Below are 19462 nucleotides of genomic sequence, written 5' to 3'. Positions count from 1 at the left end.
TCTGAATGTTTTTAATAGTTATCAAAGTGATTCAAAACAGGATCACAATATTTGTCATTACATTCTACAAACACTACGCTGACTGTATGACTGCCCTTAACCGGAACGGTATTTTTTGTTCATCACCTAAAACAATTAGATGTGACTATGATTTTTACCTGTTTAACAGAGACGATATTTATGATTCACGCAACGCAAACCTGCATCGCATCTTTTACTCAATAGAAGTATTATTTATGCATTGTAAAAAGAAATATGAACGAATGGTCGCTTGTAAATGTTGAGAGAAAATCTCTCGGATGAAAAGCCGGAAGCCAGATATACGATGCCGAAGTGTCACCGTATACAACTGGAAACAATTGAAATCGTACGCGCTCTAACACGTCACACCGCCAAAATTTCCTCAGAGATGGAGTTTTCAATTTTCCTCGTCTAGTAGAGATCAATGTGTTCTGCAAACACCAGATATTTTCTTAATGCTTGCGGAAGTGGGAGCTGTGCCAGACTCTTCTGTAGGGGCCATTTAATTTGCTTCCTCAATGAAAGTCTCGCAAGTTTTTTAAGTGGTAAAACATTTTTGGAGGCATGAGAGAGAAAATCTTCAATGGGCGAAAGTTCCGGAGGTACAGGTGGGGGAGGTGGTTCAAGGCCAGGTCCCAGATCATAACCCGCATCAACGAGTAGATGAACAAGATCAAGGCTCCCTTTTTTGCGAGCCACACGGAGTACGTCGATGTTTTTGCACGCGAATGCATGTCCAGCGTTCGGGTTACACCTACAAAACGCAAAAATAAATATAAAAAATATAAACAAAGTTATTTAGAACAAGAAGAAAAAGATACCCAGGCCTTATAAAACAAAAAAAAAGAGTTCAAGAGTGTTCTAAAGAGAAAGGATATGTCCGGGATAACATTAATTAAAAGGAGCCAATACAAACCCGAATGCAACAAGAAGCATGGCGAATTTAAGTTTTCCGGTAATGACAGCACAGAAGAGAGGTGTCTCTCCCTGAACGTAAGTTTCAGTGTTAAGAGCGCTGAAGTTCAACTCCGCAAGAAGACGAAGAAATCTACGGAATAACGCCAGATCGAATGGCTCCGTCAAACTCCGCACCAAACAGTGCAACAGGGTTTCGCCTGAAGGAGAAGTGAAGATTGAAACTTATTACAAATCGTGAAGTACATTGGCAATGATGATTGCTAATCATTTCTGTGCTATGGGGTGGTTCTAGGATATCGGGGTTGCTTCATTATGTAACTGGTGTCATGAAACTTAACTGGCGAGCGCCAGCTTACTTGATAACGCCTACTTTTCCAATAAATAACCTTTGCTTCTCAGATTTAATCTACTACAGGTTTATATTGTTTCTACACTTCATCTAGTTTAACGGTAACGTTTGCATGAAGCACACGCAAAGAAACACGAGGTTTAATTATACAACTGATTATTATACTGCTATTACTGGCTTACCGACGATGTTTCTTGATGTGAGATCCGCGCCATGAAGAACTAGGCTACGAAAGATGTCCAATTGTTTTTCTCTTACTGCAATCAATTGAGGAGTATCCCCCACAAAATTACGTGCAAGAGGTAAGGGTATGTATGGTAGGAGAGCCTTCACCTGGAAAGTGATACGTAATGTACCGTAGACAAACGCAAAAAATAAAATTGTTAAGGCAGCTCGTACAAGGCCCTCTCACAAAATGCGTACAGCACTTCGATGAGTATAGCAACATTGTTGAAAGTAGGACAGATACAAAAAAAATTACGATAATCACCACAAGCACTCATTGTGTAAATATGATCAACATATCCACACAAGAATCCAAATATTAGCCCATTTCCACTTTCTGCTTTTGCCTTTACTTCAGTGTTATTGTACGACGGCAGGTATTTACCAAGGTCGGGTTGTGATGCAATATGGCAGTTTGTAAAAGGCCGTCAGAAGGACTGATACGAGCCCCTGCTTCAAGTAGTAGTGCAACGAGTTCGACGTCGTTCGCCCAAACCGCGGCTACCAGCGGGCTTTCGCCATGAATTTCTTTTGCGTTGACGTTCGCCCCGTGGCAGATTAACAACCGAATCGTTTCAAGTCGCTTCGAGTCATTTTTATTCTGTTGCATGGCCAACATGAGAGGTGTGCGCTCCGAACTGTCCAGCGCATCCATAGCAGCGCCAGCGCCCAAAAGAGCGGCACATATTTCGACATAGCCGTACGAAGCAGCCATGTGTAAAGGAGTTTGCTTCTCACTGTAAAACAAAAATCAATTAGTATGCAAGAAACATACCAAGAATTGAGCTGACTATTTTACAAAGAAAAGTTGTCTTTCACGAAGCCGACTATGAAATATAAATATATTACAAAGAAGCAGAATATGATTGGCACTTACACCGATTTTGCATTCAGTCTAGCACCACTTTTAATCAAAAACTTGACGTTCTCCAGTCGACCACGGAACACACTTATATGTAGTGGGCTCAATCCAACGGCGTCTGAAGAATTTACAAACGCGCCTGGAACAAATTTAAGTTCGATCATCTAAAGATTCTTTTCTTATATATATTTCTGAATATGGGTCGTCTTCAGGCTATCTTAAAAATGATGTTCGTGACTCCTTAAATAAAACCATAAACAGTGATAAATCGTCATTTAAGCACAATGCACTACGTTTAAGGTTCTTTTATTTGGATATTCTTTCTGGAAGCACTGGATTAAATATGGAAAACTGAAAGCCTCAACTAACTAGATGCTTGGATATTATACTTCTAGGGTATTCATGAATCGTGCACGAACAGAGAGTGGTATGGAGAGTAACGTTTGGTTGCCAGAAGCGCAAAATAGCATTGTAACAATGCTCAACAAAGTTCGTAATCTATCCACTACCATTGTCAATAAGTAGCTTAAGGATGTCTAGGCGTTCCAGTTGGGCAGCGTAATGTAGAGGAGCACGGTCGAAGAAGTCATGTCGATTGACATCAACTCGGAGCCGCGAGCGACCTTCAACTGATGCTGAGTAACATGATGACGTATCGAGTTGCGAACAAAACTGGTCGAGCCCTCGTGGTGAACGTAGTAAAAACGGCGATGATGCAACGGTTAGATGACGAGCCGGAGGATCGACCTGCCGAACCCCTGCTGATCCGCAAGCTTCGGAAGCAGATGCACTAGATGGGACCCTTCCAGTGCTGTGTAGTCTTTTCCCATTAATACGACGATGCTGCATGGCATGAACGAAGGCGATAATTAAAGTCAATAGGTTACACATATTTCATATGTAAAAAGCATATGACGTATGCTTGTAAAATACATTGGGATTTTTTCTATAAACTCTGCCCTTTGTATGAAGCACTAAGGAGTCATTATTACGCTGTTCTTTCGTTCAATATTCCACTCGATAAACCACTGCTTTTGAATCGTTGCTTGCCTGCCGTTGTATTAACGCTATTATACTTCAGGTAAAATGTATTGCATGCAAGTGATTCTTTTGTCTGATTTTTATTTCAACTTATTTTGCGGTCAATGGTAGGCAAGCATAAAAAACAAGTAAACGCTTCTTATAGGGTAGAGCTTATTAAAGATTGTAACAGGGTAGGTTACATACCGTGGCGGGTGAACTAGGTAAACTTCGAGCAGTACGGGGTTGATTGTCAACATTTTCTCCATTGGGAATTTCTAAACAGAGTCGCACAAGGAAAACATCTCCTGATGAGACTGCGAGGCCCAGTACTGTTTGACCAGATGATGTTAATGAGTTAACGATATAAGCTGGGGAAGCTGCTTGTTGGAGGACCGCAGCAAACGCTTTTGAATCGCGATTAGCTAGTGCCGACGAGGCCAGCTCAACCTCAATGCCACATGCTGTTGACTTGCCTGCCGCAAGCGCCATGTATGGACCGATAAGCAGATACACACAAGCATATTCTGTAAGCTATCTTGGCGGATCTTCAACTTGTTGTGCCTGAAATTCACAGATAGTGTTGAGTTGAGCAATACTGCCATCATCATGAATACTCACTACTTATTTTTTCAATAGATAGTTTTTTGCTACATCCCTTTCGATGTACTTTGTTCAGATACCCGTACCATCCTTGCATTGTTGATTCGAATTTTTTATTTTGACCACATATGAATAAATGCACAGGTATTACCTAACTCTTTCCGCAAAACGGGATATTTTAAGATTATCTGATTAAGTTGAAGTAGACTAGAAGGTGGACGAAAAAAAACAAAGGAACTAAACTAATGAATACGAACTCCTACGCTTAACAAACAAACACGGGTTACAGTTTCGATTACGTGCTACGTTTTAACTCAATATTGGCTCATAAAGGAAAATATTGCACTAAGATGAGTTAACGCAAACTACTAATTTGCGTAGCATACATTTTTTTCTAAGAACGAAAAAAATAACTATTTGTGGTTATTATTTCGCATTCGACTGATGAACATGGTGCATTGTATGAACAAAAAGTAAATTATAGCTACTCCAAACTAAGTGTGTTTTCCGGTTCGTTATTTTCGCAGCAGGTATCTTGAAAGCCGATTTTTATGAAGTCGTTAGCTCAACTTTTTTTGAGATGTGATGTGCCTCCCGGTTAGTAGTACACCATCACTAAAAGTAATATACGTTCGCCTGTTTTTAGAGATTTTTAGAAAAAGTATTTCATTTATAAATATCTTTGGTTAAAGCAGAAATTTGTTGCAGATACACGTTCACAAATATCATCATAGGGAATGACGTATGACAGGTTGGAACAGCTGCCCGTAAGTAATTACACAAACATGCCCGAGAAGGGAAATGCAGAAATCAGAGCGCTCCGTCTCTTTCTTTAGGGTTCGGATCTGATTTTGCTGCGCATACGAGACTTTTGTTAATCATTACACCGTATTTGCCTATGGAGCACTACATATGTGATTAACTTCCAGAATGCATAATATAAGTTCGGAGCTGTACGTAACACTTCACTACGCATGGAACATACTGCAGGCACGTACTCCACAGCACGCACTTTACCACAGCGCAAGCCTCAGACCTATGGCGAGTCGAATTCAAAAGATCTATTTGAATGATGCTGATGATCTTGACTGGACTTCACGTTCGCGCATAGGCGATTTGCCACAAAACATCTGGAGCGATCCTAAATAGCATAACAACCAGTTATTACAATTTTTATTTGATAAAGATGGCCTGCAATTTATTTTTGTAAATGAAAAATAAATTGCAGGTCGCTTATTTGACGTGAGAAAGAGTACTTTTTATTAAGCTCCATTCTTTGTCAGCGATTTTAGACAGCCTCAATTTTCTATTAATCGAGAATGTTAGCGACATGAGGCTTGAAAAGGGAACGTGTTTATAAGAAAAGTGTTAACAGGAGACGAAATACCACCTTACATATTGTCTGCTACTCATACCTTTAGTGCCCCTAAACATGATGGCACAATAAATGTATAAGCTGCACGCGACCATGGAGCTGTTTTATGAAATTAAAAATAACTGGATGCTCAATAGTCTCATCTATTAGATCTACCAGATCTGTTGTCATACCAAACTGTTAGAACAGGGACTATGTACAACAGAGCTCGTATATTACATATGCATTCATATGTAATATGGACAGTACATGTTTTTCTTACTATAAAATAGTATTTAAAAAATACATGTTTTTCAAGTACTTCTCACTATTAATTCTTAAACTAAGACAGACCGTTCGTAATAAATAGTGATTATTTCTCAAATGATGCCTTAATCATATCGCTATAACATATGGATAAATCAAAATAGGTAGTCCGGAATTTATTGCGTGGCATTCGTATATTTTATACAATAAATGATCTAAAACGATGGGTTATAATGAACCTGTTGATCTTAAGGTCATCATTTTAAATTACAGTTTTGACAATTATTGAAAACACTTATATCTGAATACAAAGTTATTGCTGTTAAACATGGATGCGATTAGGACTGTCATACGTCTTTCCCTATTGTGCGCTTGGAAGACAATAAGCTTTTTAAGTAGCCCCTTTGAACGATAAATCGCGCTCAAATCATCACAGTTGTTCTAGTCGCACGTGAATAACGATACGCGTACAAATCATATTGGTAAGTTTAGTCAATGGGCTTGTAACCGATGCTTGCTAACGTAATTGAATCAGGCGATGATGCGAGGGTGACTTTGGCGGAGCCCTTGATTCGTTCTAACGATTTTCTTTGACACAAACCTCGCACTGCCATTGCTTCCATGAAAAGATCTTAGCCGCAATCTCCAACGTTCCCTTGGGACCAACTCCGTATGCGGTAAACTCCGACATGATCTGCGTGACGCACTCTTTGCTCTGGCGAAATACTATGTACACGGTACTTCCTGAAGCGATCCGGTATCGTCACATTAACTTCAGGTTGACTATTGATGAACTTGACTAGATACAAAGATAGACTTAGGTCAGTAGAGTAAGCGTAGGTTCCAGATTAAATCAGTATTTTAAGTAAAACGTTTCTCTAAGCTCGTGGTCGAGTTTGGCTGCGTAACTTTCTAGTAACAAGGTGCAAAGACTCACACATACATAATTGTGTATTCGAGGTTTCTCGTATACTCAAAATATGTTTGAATTGTTTTTTGCATACGCAGTTGTTAGTTGTTTACATAGTGGTATTTTTTTTGTTTTACATACATGAAATGTGTTCCTTTCGACGTAAATCTTTCAAACAAGTCTCACCGGACCAAATCTGAGAAAAGAATGTACGATAATATGCTGTGTCGAAACCCATCAATAAATATGTAACGATTGCCCTCTGATAGCATTCCGTAAGAAAAAGAGAACCGAGTAACTTCGCTGTCAGAAATCCAACGTACGACGACGCCCGAACGACGAAAAAATCCACACATTCTAATCCAGAATCATAACTCCCTCCGATCAGTTTGTAGTTCTTGGCTTTTATCGATTTTAGTGGTTTTGTTGCGGACGGACAAAAGGAGTCAGCCATTGCATTAAATAAGCGGACTGTTTGAACCCACCTGTTGAGAATCCAAATGTTTGACATATAGTAACCATCACAACAGTTGACTTGCTATCCAAATCACTTATAGTAACATCACGAACATACCAGTAGGTATAACGCGCCGCTTAACTAACTTTTGAGTTCGATGTGTTAAATTAGAGATGTTAAAATGACCTATCAAAGGTTAAAAAAGTACTACAAGGTCCATGCAATTTAAATCTAATTTGAATGGAATGAATATGTTGATTTCGGGTGACTGCCTGGTAATTTTTCGAAAACATTTATGACGCCGTAATTACTCAGTACAGGGAAGATAGCTACACGAAGCAAATTTTTGATTTTAAAAATACTTGACGGGGATACGTGTTCTTCATTGAATGTACGTACGAAATGTGTTTCAGCGAGCCGAAGCACAAGAATTAGCAGCTCAACGCTGCAGACTAACTGTTCACTGACCTTACTTGCCATCTGAGGCCTTCAGTTAGCTCCCTATGAGGACCTTTATGTTGCTTGGAGGCATTGTATCTCTAATCTTGAAAACATGTGACTACATTCAACAGCATTGTTTAGCAATGAAGCTATATTAAAAATAAACACAGATATCCTTCAAATAGGCTGATAGGTTCATAAAAACTATTTATTAAGTACACACATTAAATTTCACATTGCTATTATCATTGCGGTCCTTGTTCCCGCTTTGCCTCTTTGCTCAATTTGGCAATAAGTTTTGATATCGAGTGCCTTTTATAGGCGATAGCATCGGCGCTTACCTGCAACGAATTAAATTACGTACGAATTAAACATTTTTAGTAGTAAGTTTATTCAAGTAGTTCAAATTCTTAAAACGTATGTCTTTTAAACTCATCTGGATAAAGTTAGAATGCTATATGGTACCCGTTGTACTGACATTGTTGGCATGACAAGCTAGTTTAGTATCTTAAATCAACTATCAATTACAAAACAAAACAATGCGTTACCAAGCAGCTGTTTTGACTTTCACTAAAGTATATTGGTAATTAAAATGCTTGACAAGCGAAAATGAGCATTCACAGCTCAGTCCAACCTGAAGGAAGGCCTTCTCAATTAGGGGAACACCCTTTGCAAACAGATCACACGCAATTTCAGCAAACTCTAACACGTACAGACCACAGTCGTTAGAGTTCCGCTGCGATGCGCAGCGAAGTTCCGTTATTGGCAGCTTTTTGCCAAAAAGTGCTCTGGAGAGTAGTCCACCGACGAGATAAGAGTCTTCTGAGTTTCGTGACGAGGATGAATCCAAATGAAAGAACGCTCCTCTGTGGTATATAAGCAGCGACCAATGCGTGCCGCCTGTGCTAGAAATACTACAATCGTTAATCGGTAGCACAATAAGCTTTTTCGATTTGAGATGGCTGAACATGCGTTCAATGTCTGCGGTAGTCAGGCTCTTGATCAACTGAACAACTTCAGCTGCAAGCAGAGCAACCTCATTAAGGTCGTTGTATGTTTTAGTTTCAAGGTACTGCAGATAAAATGATATGACATTGTCGTTAAGCCAGCCGCCCTTGCTAAGTGTTGCAACGTCAGATTCACGTAGAAGCGTATCTTGAAACGAAAGAACTGCTGGGCCTTCCGAAGACATTGTAGCCAATCGTATGATTGTTGAAGGATTAATGGTATGAAACTTGAGTAACGATTTCTCGGTGATTATTTCCACACCCTTAACGCACAACGCCGCTTTCTTAGGAACCTGAGCCACTCAGTGCCAAGATAGTGTCTGTGTCAACAGGTACGAAACATATCTTTCTCGGTTCATCGTTCGTTGTAAGTAGATCCTCAAAAAGTAGATGCTAAGTTTTTCCTAAGAGACAAACACAATTGCGCGCCGTTTGATGCTTTGCTGTCGTACAATTTCGCATAACTTTACGTTTTACTTTAATAGGAGCTTTCCTGCCGGAAGTGATTTGGCTCAGTACATAGTAAGCACGATCTTTCTAAACTCGATTTTTCTTGATTTTAACGAGAATTTGTTATACTCTAAATATTCTATCATCCTGCTCTCTCTGTTCCTCTGTCAGGCGAATTCCAAGTATACTCTGGCGAGTAAGTTCCGTGCCTTCAACTAGCAACCGAACGCTCCGCCAGTTAGCATAATCGACGGAGGCATCTGTGTGATCTGTCATCTAGGCGGTTACATGAACAACTTAAAACACAACACTGAGAACAAACCGCGTCAATGTCGTGGTATCAACTTCAACCAGCGACACGCTTCGATTCTATGACCGGTGATGTGATGTGATATTTACCCGCGCTTTATTGATTGATACCCCACTACCGGATGAACATATAAATGTGGCAAACGGGTGCTGAGCGTTCTTGTTTGTCTGAGATTCAATCGTGACCAGGGGATACAAAAATGAGTGCACCTCTGCCGGGAGAAAAGAATAAAGTTGACAGTGGTAACGTGACTACACTGGGTCGGCGCCTATTTCATTGGGGGCCACTGGTGGCTTTGGGGATTATCAAGTTTGTTTTTTTTACGTGTATCTACCTCACGTCGTGGTGGTTTCCTCCATATGAATCTATTGGGGGCACCGTCAATCATGTCATGTATATGATAGCTGTCGGGCTTATTCTGTATAATTTCCTTTGCTCAGTTGGTACCGGCGGCGGGTTCGTGCCTAAGGGATGGAAGCCGGTAAGTAACAAAGGTTCTCAAGGGGGCGGGGGTCTCTAAAATGTGGTACGTTCTCTTGCGGAGAACATGGAGGTAAACTCGACTATATATAAATATGTCCTCCCAATTATTTGATAAAACAGATATGTTATCAAAATAAATAAAGTGGGATAGGAAACAGAGCATATGAATGTGCTATATATTGATAAGGGGGAGACCGTTCATAATCTGATGAAAAATCATTATTCACCCTTCGGTTACCTAGAATATTTGCTTTGAATTGCCACTGAATAAATTTGAAAAAAAAACTCTGAATTAAATATTCACTACGAATTTTTAAAGACAATTTCATGGTTTGCACAGATTACTGAGGATATAACTTACAGAGAATATCGTTTCCTCGTATTTTGTTTTTCGGTCAACAAAAAGTTAGCTTCGTCCAGTAGGCGTTCTTATTTAATGCACTACATATAAACGAGCATTTGTTAGTCCCCTCGTTAACCATTAAAAAAATGCTATTAGTCCAAAACGCATTTTTGCATTACCAAACTTCCGTATGTATGGTTCATGCATAACATGCAAATTATTACCTTCAACGCAGACGCGAACTAAATTAAGGATATTATTGTTTTTTTTTCGTTGTATTCTTCTAAGAGTATGTGGATTTATAGTATATATATATATATATATATGATTGGTGAAAGTTGCTGAACTATAATGAAAATAATCCCATGCGCTTCGAGTATGGGTTTATAGAGAAAGCAAGACAATTTACCTTTAAGCACTGCCTAATTAGTTAGATCTACCCACAATATTTGTGAGCGGTGGCGGTGGTTGCGTAATAGGGAATCCATTTTTGAGATGGCCCGTTTTGAGTTTTTCGTTCTTGTGTATTAGGGATAGATCAGTGCAGGAGTACTAGGCATTGAGATGGGTTATTTTTCGGCACAGATCATTGTTCTACTAATAAAATGGCATTTTGTTTCACAAAGTGGTCTACGTGAAGGGGGGTTGGGTATCGGTCTTAATACCGATCGAAGGCTTACTATGAGACTAGTGTAAATAAGTTCCATGTTTCTATAGCTACATTTACGTTTTCACAAATTGATGAAGTTTGTCTTCATTGACGCCGACAGCAATTATAAAAACATGCATGACGGCCGTCGGCATACCGTTGTTAAACAGCATTGCGATGACACTCACGAACATTATCGTAAATATACAGCGTAATTTAGTTTGCCCTTAAACCAGTGAATAGTTAGTTCTAGTCGTAACATCAATTAAATAATGCTCTAGTCAATAACAAAAAAAAAAAAAAGGTCTTTGATGACTGCCTACTTGACTATGGTAATCGTTATTGTCACTGTAGGATAAGTGATGTACGGTAGAGAGCCCTTTCTATAGGCAACTCGAAGTTGTAGAAGTTCAGGTAAGCTAGCTTCTCGTAACTTTTTTTTTGCATAATTTGTTCTTCTAAACAAATAAGATGTTGCTTTTACGATGAAATATAAGCAGCGGGGCCTTTTTACGGCACCGATAAAAAGCAGATATTTAGCAAAATATTGACGACGGTCAGGAACATTGTTGTACGGGCCATATTCTCACACAGTGGAAATTGCATCAAGCTCCACATATGTATACCAATTGAACAAAAACACTTCATCTAGAATTGACCAGCCAGGTCAGCCCTAGTCCTATTATTGTTAGTACGGTATTACCTACCATTTCTTTAGCTGTTCCCATGCCTTATGTAATTTTGTGGTTGGTTAGTTACGATGCATACTTGTCAAACCATGATGCAGCAGGCAAAAAAACATTAAACCTTTTTTCTGTCATTATATAAATGAATGTTATAACAAAGTTAATTTTCATTTGCAGAAAGATCGAAAGGCGGAGAAGTTTTTACAATACTGCGGTTTGTGCGAAGGCTTTAAGCCTCCTCGAGCCCATCACTGCCGTCGTTGTGGGCATTGTGTTATGAAAATGGATCATCATTGCCCATGGATAAATGCCTGTGTGGGGCATCGTAATCACCGGAATTTTATCTTTTTTCTGTTATTCTGCGTCACCGGTTCGATCCACTCGATCGTGTTGCTTTCTCTTGGCCTACAAAGGGCTTATAATGTGGTTCGTATTTAACCTGAATTTATTGCGGAATATTAGTATTAACTGCGGTAGATATACTTTATTAAGTATGCATTCATTCAGAGTTTCATGGGCTTTCAGTTTTATCAGTATCTTGATTCAATTCATAATCAAGCTTTCTCGATGTACTTGGAGTTATATTGCAAAAACCTGTCTGTTATTTTTCCATTTTTTTATTATTCAATTATAAATTGATTCTTTTTTAATCATAGTCTTAGTGCACAATATATACATCTCGGATTCAGGTGACCTAATATGAGTTCAATGAATTTTTAGTTGATACATTAGGTTACCAATTCTCGATATATGAACTTTAAACCGTGATAAGTGACATCAGTTTCTCGAACAAATTAAATTATCATACTGTCAGGATACATTTGATTAGTTACGTAGCTATAGCCTAGTCGTATAAACTGTTCACGCAATGGGGGATGAAATCGTCTCGTTAGAATGACGTAATTGTCAAGTTGAATTCATCGCATTTTGGACACAAGAAATCTTTTGACATGTGTTTATGGCGAGATTATTATTACTATTTGAGTAAAAAAAGGTCCGATAGCATCTCTTACCCTGGATCTGCACCATGTGGTCGTTCGTAAATGGCCTAAAAGTTCTGATATACTTATATGCGGCGATTTTGTGGACCAAACATTTGAATATAATTGACACCCTATATATATTACACTATAGATCCTACTTTTTAGTTTTTGTGAAATTTAATCATAGTGAACGAGCATTTGTATTAACTGTAATTTTATCCAAATTTCTTTTATTTTCTTAGCTGTATTCATTGACCATAGAGAATTCAGTATTCTGTGTTATCAGTTGCTTGGCTTATACAACATAGCATTGGTTTATTATGGCTTCTCTAGTAGTGACTTAGGACCGTTCGAAGTTAATAAATGTTCAGTTTGTACTTGTGGTAATCCGCATTTTGAACGACCCTTGACATATAAACAGAAATGGTACGCAGATATGGAAGAACGATACGAATTTGAACTTCGAATTCGTGGTCGCGAATATCCGCCACTAGGTTTTCAGCCTTCACCTTTGGTTCATCTGCCATTTGCATGGATGCTAGCAACCGTGCTTAGCATTGGACTTTCTCTCGGTAACTATATGCTTATTATTACTGTTAATTGTATTAGGTAACTGACAGCAGTGCATAGCATGGAACTTGAGCATTAATGTAGTTATTGTGTAATGTAAAAGTGTCAAATTTAACCTCCTGAGATCTGCATCGTTGTATCGAACAGATACGGCGCTAGGCAGTGCTAGGGTCTCAACGTCATACCGGTTCCTATCAATTACACACGTTTAGAAGGAAAGTAACCTTGATTACTTATTTTTTAACCACAGCCATAAAGTTATTCATAGCATCGTGTTATACACTCGGTTGTGCCAAGATGCATTGTACAACAATTTGTCATTGGGTAGTTTCACTGGAAAATCACTGAGCTCTTCCATCGTTGGTGAATAGAAGCTCTTTTATCGTATTTATGGCGATATTATTAGAATGCTGAATATCAAACTCGTTGAGTATGGATAACTCTCAACTGAGTAAGCGTACTTCGTGAGAGTAGGTCAATTCGCTTGGTCGCCTGATCCATGGACGAGATAGGGTTGTGTTTTTGAGGACGTGCGACACCTGCTTATGAGGTTGTCCTTCATTGCATATTGAAACAGTGCAAGCTGTTGTGCCTTGATTTAAATTCGGGCTTGCAGTCGGAAATTAAGATAAACATTTGCTGATGGTTGACGAGTATCTCTATAACTGTGAGATAACAAAACAGATTTAACAGTCAGCGCGTCGATTAGCTACGAGCTACTATGACAAGTTGCTAGCAAACTGTTTGTTGCAAGCGAATCCGGCGGAGTTTCAAATTTAATGATTTTTCAACTAGTTGGGCTAGAAAAATTATTTTTTTAATATGTTTGAGGTACTATTGTTTATTTTCTATATGCTTATCCTAGGTTCTTAAGAGGCACGCACTAACGATTCGCGTTTCCATATGTACTGTCCCTGTTTATGCAGAGCCTGAACTTTATTGCTAGGATACTTAAGTACTGTTAGACTTTCGTCTAATAAAACCCGGACTTTGTATAATTTAGAACATGTAAATACGGCTGGGAAAGTAATGTGGTATATTATTCATATTACTTTCCCAACCGTATTATTCACGGCGAAAACGTATTTTACTCATATTAAACAAGATGGTTTGGCACAGTTAGAAACGGAATCATTTTTGTTAAGTTTTAGTTTCAAAAATCAACACTCACTTCAAGAAGCACAAAAATATTGGAGTTTATCAAAGATTCAGAAAGAGGTTAGGCAAGGAGGTCTTAAGCGAAAACATAGTACGTAAATGGTGCATACGTGTCAAGAACGGATAAACGCTAGCGTGGAATTGACCAGATGTTGACATCTGAAGGACAAGAGCTGTAGTAGACGAAGCTTTTCATAAACACAGAGCTTGACGTCAATTCACGGACCATCCATTTTTTCTTCACTCTGTTTTCCTATTTCCAGCACTTGGGTTATAATTCTGTAGCATGCTACGTATAAAATGTCAGTTTTGGAACTCTAGTTAACAAAAAATCGTCTGAAACATACGGTCGCTATAGAAAAGGCATGGTTCGATCTCTACCGCCAGCCGGAGATAGGTCATGCGAGAGAATGGCGTCGCCTTGGAGCGAAACCGAGTCCAGTGGTAGTGAACGTAAGATGATGATAATGTCTTCTATGGACATCAGCGCCTATTGCTATTAGGAGACACTTGCCGAAGATGAAATAGTGGATGCAGCCCGCTATTAAGAGTTCTTCACAGGGCTCATAGACAATTGGCATGGCAATCAAACGCACGTAGTCCGGTTATTTGATCATAAAGCTATACTTCCTTGCCATACCTCAATTATTTCCTGGTTTGGGTAAAGAAGTGCACAATGTTGGCTTCGACCCGCTTATGCTCCTGACCTCAATCCGCGTGATTGCGGAGCTTTCCACGCCTAAAGAAGGGCCACTGGTGAGCAAGCATACCTTACAATAGCGAATAGAGAAGTCATAGACACAGAACTTACATATAGAAACGCGAATAGCAGATATATGGCTAACAGAAGCTGTTAGAGCGTTGGGACAGGTGTCTAAAGATAAAGAGGGTACCTTTAACACATATCATCATTCTAGAATAACTGTTAAAAAAGCCTTTCTATCATTCTGACCCAAAAGTCATTTAACTTTAAAGCCCGTCGGATTAGCGTGTAACAGCCTACATAACGCATATTTTAGTCATCAAATAATATCGCTATAAAGACCGGAAATCAGTAGCACCGTCATTCGTCCTTAATTACTTGTAAAATGTAGCTCGAACCGACATGTCTGATTTAACGGCGTTGTTTTTGCTTTCCATGTCGTGCATTTCAGGTGTCATTATTGCGTTGGGCTCGCTATTATATTTCCAGATGAAAATGGTCTTGAAGAATGAGACCGGTATTGAGGCTTGGATTAACCAGAAAGCGGAAATGCGCTTAGAAGAAATGGGGCGTTCAGCTAGCGATTGGGTTTACCCATACGATCTGGGTTGGAAGCTGAACGCTCAAATGGTGTTAGCATGGTGGATCAAAGAGGGCAACGGCATCGATTGGCCAATGCGAGGCGGTTGCGATCAGTATGCGCTCACAGTTAGTACTTACACCTAATGACGGTTTTAATTTCGCGGCTAAGGAGCATATATAAGGAGGAACTCTTTAAAAAGAATATTGGATCAGATGAGGGGCTTCTACAGTTATTTTTAATCTGGAAAAATGAAGATTCATTTAGACTTGGCTGAAGATTATGAAATGTAACAAATAAGTCGTATCATTGGATTATATCAAGTCCGTCCAATAGAACCATGGCTTGATTAGCAGTTGGCGGTTTGAAAATTTTACATTATGCGTATTATCTGACTCTTAGGTCGAACAGAAGCTGCAAAAAGACGATAAACGCCTTCGGCGGCGGCCTTACGTGGTCATTCAAAGGTACCATGGGGGCTATTTTCCCTGGTGTAGTCATGGATGCCGCACGTGCATACGGACACCAATTAACGATGAGCCCAGGCTTAGACTTGAAATTGGCCAAAAAATTCTGGTGACGCGATGGAAAAGGTGAGCCAATGAGGGATGCATTTCGAGTTCCAATCTTGGCTATGCATGGCTGTCTGGAATAATTATATCAAGGTTCTGAGAGTAAAAATAACAATACTTCTTTTGTAAATCAAGAAAAAATGTAACCAGCTATCATATACATATTTATTCTCAGGCAAGGTTAAACATTGCTATTATCAGAAAATTTAGGAGTATAACGCCTGTACAAGCTTTGAGAGAATTCGACATTATCTCTATATTTGGGTTGAAAAAATAACTTTTTTTAGACTAATCTGAGGTAAATGCGAAGTCCATGCGTGCAAACTACCGTTGTTAGCGAAGTTGAGAGACATATTTCTAGCGTTGCTCCTGCTTTATGAAGCTGTTATCCGAGATTAATGGTTAAAGAGAATTGAAACGGAAAAATGTTATTTCTAGTTAAAATTTAGTTAAAATTATTAAGTATTGTAGTAAAAATAATAGGTATTGTAAAGCTGCTACCAATTCTTTAAAATGAAGTCTAAAATGAGAAGAATCCTGGGCGTTCTAGCTGCTTGTTTTATCACGACTAAATTTATCTAAAAATGAAAAATTGTCTTTTCCAAGTAAAAAATGGCTTAGACTATGGAAAGGCGGAATAGAACATTAATTAATGACAAGAGCTAATTTTCATAGGCTTAACAGGTTTCACCACAACCTTCATTCGTTCCAAACGGAAACGTGCATTCAGGTGAATTTTTTTCATATATCCAACTAAAATTCAGTTCTATAACAACATTACGGCAAATTCCACACAGAGAAATGTCTTGTATGATTTGTAAAAAGCCGCATGGGCTATGTGAAATATGTAGGATTATGAGCTGATACAAAGCCTAGCTTAGCTAACGCAAGTCATATTTTGAAACGGTAATGCGCCGGAACATTTTGGCCCCACCTGAGTGTAGAGGCACGCGTAAGGTGCTCAGATTCCTTTTTGATCCAATAGCACGGTCATATATGGGCAATATGGAAGAATTATTGTAAGACTTATTTGGCCGTTCAATGAGTCATTCACTGCAGACGTGGAGCTAAAATTCACGGGAAAATTAGCAAAAAAAAAACATTCTCCAAAAAACATTATTTGGGGTGCGTACCAAAAATATTTGGTGTGATGCGTGTTAATCAAACATGGATAGGCTAGTAATGACTGTCTGACTTGCCAGCTAAAAAGCTGCCCTCCATCTTAGTATCTTTGAACTGATGTTGCTTAATGTATATTGCTGTCAGAGCGGTGGTGACGCATCAAAAATTACATTTTCCCTAGGAAGCGATACCACCTCAAACACTCTGAGCAGCGTTGTTTCCAGTAAACATTGATCAGGATGATCTTAAACACTTATCGTATAGTCTACGAAATAGCGATAGCAAGTCTCAATGTATTTTGCAAGCACGCGTTGGTTCTTTGTATAGCAATATCAATAATGATATGCTTTATTTCCCAATGAAGAGGTACAAAATATAACAAAGAGAGCCGACGAGCGTTGCAGCCCCTTTACCGAATAGCAAAATGATGGTTGACTACTGCGCGCCTCGCAGTATTTTCTCTTTGAATCCTTGTATCGCTACGGGTATTTCTTTGAACTCCATCAAAGAAGCGCTCTGTTCTGTCATCATCGAAGCACTTAAGCTTTTTCTCATTGTTTTGCTCCATTAATTGATATTTCAGTTGTAGGTAGTTTTTCGTATAAGCTTCTGCATTTTCAAAATCATGACTTCATACCTTACTAAGCCTTTGTTCAACGCTAATAAAGCATGTATTAAACCAGAAAGAATATTTTATTTGCATGCTTGTATATACAGTCTAGAATCTTTAAGAACAATAATTTTTATTATGGAGCAAGCTGAGAAGGAAGATTAAGAGACTATTTCCAGAACCGTTCTAATGATCCTAGAAAGCAGTCAGTAGTTGCTGTGTACACTTCTACGTCGTCAGCGTAGACCGTAGGATATACATTCCTACGCATAACATGCTTCAGCTAATTGATGTACAGCATGTACATAAGAGGAGCAAAAATCGTATTTTACGGGTAATCTGAGGTAAACTGGGAATAAAAGGAGACTCTGTCATTCACTGGTACACAAAAGTCCCTTCCTTTCAGGAATGATGTAATCCGTTTAAGTGGTTTCTTTCCTACGTCATACTCCAATGAAGTTTAATAAGCTTGTTTCGAGTGATCATTTCAAATGGCGATTTGTAATCAAAATATATACAATTACCTACTTTAATTATATAATTCATTGTCAGGTTTATTGATGAGACCCAGGTAAGGAAATTTGTTGGACGAATCGCTTTTGTCCACGCTCTTGGAAAAGGAGCCGATATTGACGGTCGAACACACGTTGGAAACTGCACCCTTCTCAAGTGAACATCGAAGAATGAGAGACAGAAGTCCGCAGACTGCGCTTCCGCCTTTCCTAGAAACAGAGTCGAATATTGCGTCAAGCGTTTCCTTTTGCTTCTTTGTCAGCTTTCGTAAGTCGCTTTCGACACTGACTGGCGAGGTGTCAACGTAGTTAATTATATACAATTCATTTGGAGCATCGATGAACGGTGAAGGTCTGGCTGCACGCTGACTAGTTTCTTCAGGCGATGGGTTCGTGGCGGTGGAAACGTCACGAAGGATACGGACTTTTTCAGCTTTATTGGTCACCACCGTTTCATCTAGTCTTCTAATAGAATCAACACTACGTCTAGTCTTGCACCACTAAACGTGCCTATAAATTGCCTGTGAATATCGGCTCTGAATGATGCAGTTTTCTTCAACGGTTCCCTTTTTGGTCAGCATTTTCTGCAGCATATGCTGGAAAATGGTTCTTGCTTTATCATTATCTTTCGCTTTACATTAAAGACTAATGCGTTTCATATGAGCATTAATCTTTTCCTCACTATTACAGCCTTTTGATGGAATGGGGAACTCTGTACTAATGTGACGTATTGAATGAAGTGCGTGTAGATCACGTCTACATCACAACAAATAATGAAAAGGCGGTTTCATTCCGTAAATTGTAGGTGGTGGATCATGCTATCAGCAAAACAGGTGACAGATGTTGAGCATCGAAGTCGTTTGAAATCATGAATGTGACAATTGCATAGCGAGCGAATAAATTTTCGCATTGCCTATAAAGTCATCATTTGCAAGAGCAACGTCGAGGACATTGCAACCTCTCGTCGGGTCAGATACAAACTGCTGTAGTCTCGTTTCACTGCAGAAGTTTAGGTATATCATTTTTTTGACAGGTCATCGTTACTGGTATTGCTGTTCTGAAACGTCGTTTTCGATCTCTAACGAAAAGGACTGTATAATCAACTTGCGCAAAAGCTTTTTGGTCACTAATGAATTTTATGCTTCTTTCTTCCAAATCTTGTGCTGAGGTAAAAAAAAAAGGGATTAAAGTGATCTGACGCGGTTTCTACAGAGTACTAGGCCGACCGCCATTTTCTCTGAGCATGCAATGTTATTGTAGGTAGATAGATGAATGTTTAAAGCGGACTTTTTATTAT

The 19462-nt window shown here is 39.1% G+C and overlaps 3 protein-coding genes across 9 annotated transcripts in view; 1 reads left to right on the top strand and 2 right to left on the bottom strand.

Moving 5' to 3' along the window:
- Nucleotides 1–177: 177 nt before the first annotated feature.
- LOC111261011 (uncharacterized) lies at nucleotides 178–5050 on the bottom strand. Of its 7 annotated transcripts, none has more exons than XM_022834172.2 (8): nucleotides 4984–5050; nucleotides 3603–3959; nucleotides 2885–3218; nucleotides 2391–2514; nucleotides 1899–2250; nucleotides 1471–1621; nucleotides 938–1136; nucleotides 178–775 (listed from the first exon to the last, which is right to left on the bottom strand). In XM_022834172.2, the coding sequence occupies exons 2-8, from the start codon at nucleotides 3885–3887 to the stop codon at nucleotides 433–435; spliced, it is 1788 nt and encodes a 595-aa protein (XP_022689907.1). In that variant the 5' UTR covers nucleotides 3888–3959; nucleotides 4984–5050; the 3' UTR covers nucleotides 178–432. The 7 variants fall into 7 exon arrangements, with proteins under 7 accessions (XP_022689907.1, XP_022689910.1, XP_022689906.1 ...); XM_022834175.2 differs by having other exon boundaries at nucleotides 4569–5040; XM_022834171.2 differs by having other exon boundaries at nucleotides 4778–5040.
- Nucleotides 5051–7603: 2553 nt separating this feature from the next.
- LOC111261010 (sentrin-specific protease 8) lies at nucleotides 7604–9047 on the bottom strand. The gene is made up of 2 exons (XM_022834170.1): nucleotides 8062–9047; nucleotides 7604–7768 (listed from the first exon to the last, which is right to left on the bottom strand). The coding sequence occupies exons 1-2, from the start codon at nucleotides 8617–8619 to the stop codon at nucleotides 7673–7675; spliced, it is 654 nt and encodes a 217-aa protein (XP_022689905.1). The 5' UTR covers nucleotides 8620–9047; the 3' UTR covers nucleotides 7604–7672.
- A 138-nt stretch (nucleotides 9048–9185) lies between these two features.
- The window catches only part of LOC111261009 (palmitoyltransferase ZDHHC6), an 11812-nt gene continuing 1535 nt past the window's right edge, over nucleotides 9186–19462 (top strand). Inside the window, exons 1-5 of the mRNA XM_022834169.2 lie at nucleotides 9186–9675; nucleotides 11533–11781; nucleotides 12760–12910; nucleotides 15221–15477; nucleotides 15752–15942. Coding sequence (XP_022689904.1) covers nucleotides 9394–9675; nucleotides 11533–11781; nucleotides 12760–12910; nucleotides 15221–15477; nucleotides 15752–15942 — 1130 coding nt within the window. The 5' untranslated portion in view covers nucleotides 9186–9393. The remainder of the gene's footprint in view (nucleotides 9676–11532; nucleotides 11782–12759; nucleotides 12911–15220; nucleotides 15478–15751; nucleotides 15943–19462) is intronic.

The sequence above is a fragment of the Varroa jacobsoni genome, unplaced genomic scaffold, assembly GCF_002532875.2.
Source record: "Varroa jacobsoni isolate VJ856 unplaced genomic scaffold, vjacob_1.0 scaffold_508, whole genome shotgun sequence".
In the NCBI taxonomy this organism is placed as follows: domain Eukaryota; kingdom Metazoa; phylum Arthropoda; class Arachnida; order Mesostigmata; family Varroidae; genus Varroa; species Varroa jacobsoni.
This window is presented reverse-complemented; position numbering and strand designations above follow the sequence as displayed.

Bases quoted from the DNA above. Each gene is read 5' to 3' on its own strand.
- LOC111261011 (XM_022834172.2), bottom strand. From the start codon at position 3,887: ATGGCGCTTGCGGCAGGCAAGTCAACAGCATGTGGCATTGAGGTTGAG. The intron at 3,219-3,602 runs GTATGTAACCTA...CATGCCATGCAG, and splicing joins TACCTAGTTCACCCGCCACG to CATCGTCGTATTAATGGGAA. The intron at 1,137-1,470 runs GTAAGCCAGTAA...CTTCTCCTTCAG, and splicing joins CACATCAAGAAACATCGTCG to GCGAAACCCTGTTGCACTGT.
- LOC111261010 (XM_022834170.1), bottom strand. From the start codon at position 8,619: ATGTCTTCGGAAGGCCCAGCAGTTCTTTCGTTTCAAGATACGCTTCTA. The intron at 7,769-8,061 runs GTTGGACTGAGC...AATTCGTTGCAG, and splicing joins TTGAGAAGGCCTTCCTTCAG to GTAAGCGCCGATGCTATCGC.